We start from the raw sequence: 6,971 nt of genomic DNA on the forward strand, positions 1-6,971 counted from the left end.
TCATAGTGTCCTTGAAATTGTTCCATTATTCACTGTCTTGTCTCTCTGTTAACCAACTCAAGAGAACAAGAGACTTGTTCATATTTCCATAACAAAACTGAGTCATACAGTATCGTAGAAATAACATGTGGAAACTATATTTTAGGGTGGACATTTCCTTTAACCTGCTCCATCTCTCTTAGGGACCAATGAAATTGAGATTGGTGTGGACAATGACGGCTTCATATTCCTGGCCTACGAGGCCACTGACATGACCGACGAGAGCGAGATCCTCTGGAGCAAGAACTACAGGGAGGCCATCGATGCTGGGAGAGCCACGATTAAAACCAAGGGCAATAGGTAGAAACCAAGAACAATAGAAAGCAAGGACAATAGGTAGACACCTAGAACAATAGATAGAAAGCAAGGGCAATAGAAACCAAGGACAAAGGGTAGAAAGTAAACCAAGGACAATATGAATGAATTATGTTTATTTCGAGTCATTTAGCATGTACAAAAACACACAAATCAAATTACAAGTTGGCCGAAAAGGTTAGGGCTCAAGCTACAAGCTTGTAAATGCCCTAACTCAGTGCATCCTCTCAAATGTATCATCGATCTTCGTTATCAACCAAATTTTTTTTAATCATTAACAACAATCAGCAATAAAAAAATCTGAACAATTGATCTAATCATGGTTAACCGTCCGCGGCATATTTCTCAAGAATACGTTTGTACTTCCTTTTGAAATCAGCAGCACTTTTACTTTCTTTTAACTCCTCTGGTAGACTATTCCACAACTTCACCCCACAGACAGATATGCACATGCTTTTTATAGTGGTGTGTACAGTCGGCTGTTTTAAGTCAAGTCTCCCTCTCAAATTATATCCCCCTTTCTCTATCTATGAAAATATTTTGGATGTTGAAACTAAAAACAGATCAAATCCACTCAAATAATTCTGCTGCTAACTTGACAAGCTGTTCTTGTGGGGAAAACTCTCTTTTTGGTGCCCTCATTGTAATTGTGTGACTACTGTCTGTATGGCACAGAAGAATGTGAATGATATTATCTTTTGAAAAAGGAATTGATACATTTAAATGTCACTAGAGAACGGATTATGCTGGCTGAGATCCTTGTATTGGTCTCTGTCTCTCTCTCTCTTTCTCTATCTCTCTCATTCACACACATCTCTCCCTCCTGGTGATGAACAACAAATGAACATTGTGATATACAATGATGATTAAAATCATCATATTCTCAAGTCACACTGGTGCTACTAGTTAGTTATACTTTTTAGTAGCACCATCACGAAAAAAATTCGCAAAATGTGACTAAAGGGTAAGGACTCTGGAGCCCTACAGTAAGAGCTCCTGGGTTATTCTCTATCCACCCCTCAGTTCCTCTGTCATTCTCTGGCCTGTGCAGCACTACTGACCCCTATCAGTTCATTTCACACTGGCCCCACCCGGGTCAGTCCCAGCAACTGCATGGTGGCTACGGTTTGTTTGCAGAGAAACCCTTGGTGTGAAGCATTTCCCCCACTGTACCTCTGTACTTTCTGCCACTCTCTCCCATGCCTCTCAGTCTGTCTTTCTGTCTGTCCAACACCAGGTCAGTCCTCACCTTCACAGCGCCTACTGAAGAGGACCTGGGTGTCTACACGGTGGAGACGACCGACGATCCTCACCGCTCCTCCAGCTACAACTTCACCGCTGAAGGTACAAGTGAAGCGCTGCTTGGTCGCTGCTGGCAATGTGTGCAATTACCAACCTGTAATTTCGAGGCTCATTTATGCTTTCTCTCAGGCAAATAATTAGGCACCCTGCAGCTGCTCCCTCAGGCTATTTCCGTGGTTAAAGAGCGGGTTCTTACGTCAACCGGCCTGGTTAAATAAGAGTTATTATTATAGGGCTTGGCGAGGTGAGGTTCTGCACATTGTGGTAGGTCTAGAAATACCTGAGGTTGGTGTTAACCCTTTCACTGCCACACTACAGAAGGTTAACCCTTTACTATCACACTACCGACGGTTACCATCGGTAGTGTGATAGTAAAGGGTTAACCTTCTGTAGTGTGGCAGTGAAAGGGTTAAGACAGTAGTATTGTGATCAGGAAGTTGACCTTTACCATCTCTCTTTCTTTCCCCAGACCTTGAAAGACTGACGGAAATTGGTTGGCATATCAGAAATCCATGTAAGGAAGACATTGTATCATTGCCATACTAATAACATGTCACAACACACTAACACCTTTAAAGTACTATACAGATATATAATTAATTGTACTATATATAACTTGTGATTATGACTACACATAATAGATCTTATAGGCATGGCCTGTGAGAATACGCAATTCTGATTAGCTGGAGGGTGTCCTGATCTTGGGCATCATCAATTACCAGTCTGTTACAAATTGTCCTCACATAGACACATAACATATTATAAGCCTGTTCCAAGAGCCTGTTATTCAGTAATTATAATAGCCTGCTACTTTGTACCTATAGCTAATGAAAATTTGTAGTGGTAACCATGCCACACCAGGTGATTGTAATCTAGTGAATTAATTAAATGTAAACACGTCACGATACCATCTTGTGAGGCACCGGTTTCTATGTTGTGGTTAAAAGCACTCTCACTGCAATGCCTCCAATCATAATGTATGACCTGACATAATTGTTGTATTAAAGGGTTGATATAATTAGATCCAACACATCCCTATGGTTCGGTTTAATGTGTTTCTCTTTCCACTGGGGCCTTTGCTGCCGGATGTCTCCCTCTGCAGTGATAGCGCTGAAGTCAGGCTGGCAGGTGGATGTCTCAGAGAAAGGCAACGTGCGTCTGTGGCTGCAGACTGAAGGCCTGAGCGACGCTGCCGAACTCCGCCTCATCCTCAACGACAAAGAGATCTCCAGCACGCCGGTGAGACGCACTGAGACACGCAGTCTATCAATGCTGCTGACAGGAGAAGAAAAGGAAGATTTACTTTATTGTTCATTTACACAAGGCAGTTGAAATTTGTCTTTACGATTATCCCTTCTAGATACATAAACACACAGCGTCCTACACTTATCCCTCCTAGATACATAAACACACATCGTCCTACACATATATCCTCCTAGATACATAAACACACATCGTCCTACACATATATCCTCCTAGATACATAAACACACATCGTCCTACACATATATCCTCCTAGATACATAAACACACAGCATCCTACACTTATCCCTCCTAGATACATGAACACACATCGTCCTACACTTATCCCTCCTAGATACATAAACACACAGCATCCTACACTTATCCCTCAAACACACAGCATCCTACACTTATCCCTCCTAGATACATAAACACACAGCGTTCTACACTTATCCCTTCTAGATACATAAATACATAGCGTCCTACACATATTTATTTCATCAGAGAGGTCAAAGTGCAGGGTTGCCCACAGTGCAGCCGCTCCTGGATCAGTTCAGTGGGTGCTGCTCGAGGGCACTGTGGCAGAGATGGTGGGCACCATAGATGTAATACCAGCCACCCTCACAGCTGGAATACACCCTCTGCGCCAGGGATCGAAAAGGCAATTTGTCAGGAATTACACTTTTTATTATTATTATTATTATTATTATTATTATTATTATTATTATTATTATTATTATTATTATTATTATTATTATTATTATTATTATTATTATTTATTATTATTATTATTATTATTATTATTATTATTATTATTATTATTATTATTATTATTATTATTATTATTATTATTATTATTATTATTATTATTATTATTATTATTATTTCTGGAATGATACAGTGGAATTTATTGGGCTTCATGGGCCCTGGCTGGTATCATGAAACGTTCTCAACTATTTAGTAGACCTAACCCAAGGACCCATAATAATAATAATAATAATAATAATAATAATAATAATAATAATAATAATAATAATAATAATAATAATAATAATAATAATAATAATAATAATAATAATAATAATAATAATAATAATAATAATAATAATAATAATAATAATAATAATAATAATAATAATAATAATAATAATAATAATAATAATAATAATAATAATAATAATAATAATAATAATAATAATAATAATAATAATAATAATAATAATAATAATAATTATTATTATTATTATTATAAACATAACATTTTCAACAGAAAATAGGTACAAGGTTTCTGTATAACTATTTTAATGTGATATCTCGAATGGACCCTTTTCACAGGTGTGTGTCATAGATGGGTAAACACAGCCGCAGCTACAGTTAATGGGGTCAACTTTATTTAGGTGTGCCAGTGAGCCAGCTTGAAAATGGTATTTGATGCAAGGCGGGTGCAGAATGCAGATGCATCTGCTCATTGAAATATGTTCATGTCGATCGAAATTAAAGTTGGCGGCGAATGGAGTTCCTCTGAACCCACCATCTACACAGAGGCCCTCAACTGTTGGTGGTAGCATGTAGTAAAGAAATATATACCAATTAGTAGTGTAGTATTTACCAATATTACACTACATTGTCTTATAGTGCTAGACTATAACCGACAAAAACACTGGCACAGAGATATATAGTGTGCCTCCCAGACATCAGCATATAGGCCTAACTTAATGCATATGAAATAGTACTGTTAGTATGTGTTCAGCAGCCCAGTGCCTGCAGCAACTTCCAATCTCATTTACTTTACGGAAATAGCTCTGCTGAAAAAATACTAATGAAAAAGCTATTTCGTAAACATATTATCGCCCCTATGGTACATAATGCTCCACTATTCTGTACCGTAATGGAATGTCTACAAGAGGGGATATGGGTAATAATTACAGTAATTTCACTTACCATTTTCAACGTGTAATTCAAACACAAATCAAGTATAGCGAGACATATGATCATAGTGGAAAATGAAGTGAGTGTGAGCAGAACTCCCTAGCATTGAGGAGTGTTATGACATTGAGCTAAAATGTCTGTCAATTGGTTAAAAGATTACTGTTGAGGTCAATGCACCATGTACAAATTTGTCCATGGGGGGGAAAAGCAAATATTACACAATTTGTTAATATTACACAATTTGTTATTGTACACTTGGAACTTTGAGAGACTGCGTGTGTGTCGTATAAATAAAGAGATTCTGCTCTGACAACTCAGCGGACAGCTAAGCTTTTTTATAGACCATTGTTCTGAATAAGTTGGTAAACGGTCTACAAAGGTACACGTACATACAAAAGTCCAGCCTTTTTGTTGACTGTTTTAACTGTTAGGATCATGCAAGACACATTCAATGAAAAGGTAAGGTTCCTTGTACTTGAATCAAGGTTATTTAATGTTGGTTCTCATCTGACTGGCAGGCAGTAATCGAAGTAGCTTCCTTCGAGAGAATGCTTTCCAAAAAGCCATTTAGCTGATTAGGCCCGTCAGGCTTGCCATACATAGATCTCCAACACTCATCAATGCAAAGGCGCACAATGATGCTGAACACATATTGTATATCATAAAGATGACTTGTAGTTGTGTGTGTATGTTTATGTTTATGTTTATTAAAGGATCCCCATTAGAGACACATGAAAGAGCCTCTAGTCTTCCTGGGGTCCTGCACAAAACAAATACAATACAAATGTACAACAAAATATATGAATAAAAAATTTAAACAAAACACATAAATAAAAAATGTATACAAATATACAAATTCACATTATAAAATCTAACATTCCAGTAAAAAAAAAAGAAAAAGAAGATAAAATACATAGATAACAGTTACATACTTGACATGTTTGCAAGATATCTTTAAAAAAAAATTAAAGTAATTTTATTATGTATTGTGGATGAGATGTTTTTCGCCAGAGCATTCCAGAGTACTATTGACCTACAGTATATATGCCAGTGAGTTTGAGAAACATTTATTTTGGTGCTGTTTTTGTTCTGATGTTACCAGAAGCGGCCCCTCTAGTGTTGTAACCATGTTCAGAAGTCATTTCTATCTGCTGAGCCAAGCTAGATGGCTTACCAGTGCTAATAATGTTCCGCAGTAGCATTAGAAGACTCATCGATACTTTATTTTCAACCATCAGCCATGCCAGATGTTCATGCATAAAACCAATACTTCTGTATTGGTTCTGTATGAACAGCCTAGTGCCAGGCGAGCCGCTTTATTCTGAGCAACCTGCAACTTTTTTTAATTCGATTTTGTAGCTGACGACCAGATAACAGGGCAGTATTCTAAATGAGACAAAACCAAATAATGAATAACAGATAGGGAGTGATAAAAGCAGAACATTTCCTAGTCATAACAATTCCTCTTCCCATTTTAATGACAATATTATTTATATGTTTAGACCAAGATAAGGAGCTATCAATAGTAACTCTAAAAACTCAAAAGTTGTATTGTGTTCACTTGTTCAATTTGTGTGGTGCCAATTGACAGTTTTAACTGAGGATGCATGCCCAACATGCATCTAGATCCAAGCACAATGGCCTTTGTTTTAGAGATATTTAACACCAACTTGTTGCACTCAATCCATTCATAAATGTCTGTTAAGGCCCTGTTTAAGGTGTCAGTTACATCTTGCTCAGATGTAGCTGCACTGTATAATGTAGTGTCATCAGCATACATAATTGTTTTAAAAAATTTTACACCCAACGGTAAATCATTGGTAAAGATATATAGTATAGTATAACAAAGGCCCTAGGCAGCTTCCTTGTGGAACCCCACAGTTTTAATGGGATTCCATTTTGAAAAGCTGCCATTAAAGAAGACTCTCTGTTGTCTCCCTGAGAGATAATTAATAAACCATGATAGTGCATTGTAGGTGAAACTGTAAAACACTGTAGCTTATCTACAAGCAAGGTATGATCAATTACGTCAAATGCTGCACTGAAATCCAACATAACGGCACCTACTAATTTCTTGTCATCCATACTTGATAACCATGTCATCAACTCATTTGCAAGAGTGCAGTGCTCGTAGAATGACCTTC

General features: G+C 37.3%; 1 protein-coding gene across 1 annotated transcript in view; it reads left to right on the forward strand.

Annotated features, from left to right (window-relative positions):
• Positions 1 to 6,971, forward strand: part of myom3 (myomesin 3) — a 153,664-nt gene that overhangs the window by 125,445 nt on the left and 21,248 nt on the right. The window contains exons 22-25 of the mRNA XM_084335719.1: positions 183 to 339; positions 1,592 to 1,698; positions 2,126 to 2,170; positions 2,759 to 2,895. Coding sequence (XP_084191845.1) covers positions 183 to 339; positions 1,592 to 1,698; positions 2,126 to 2,170; positions 2,759 to 2,895 — 446 coding nt within the window. The remainder of the gene's footprint in view (positions 1 to 182; positions 340 to 1,591; positions 1,699 to 2,125; positions 2,171 to 2,758; positions 2,896 to 6,971) is intronic.

This window comes from Notolepis coatsorum, assembly GCF_963971535.1.
Source record: "Notolepis coatsorum genome assembly, chromosome: 19".
NCBI lineage: Eukaryota > Metazoa > Chordata > Actinopteri > Aulopiformes > Paralepididae > Notolepis > Notolepis coatsorum.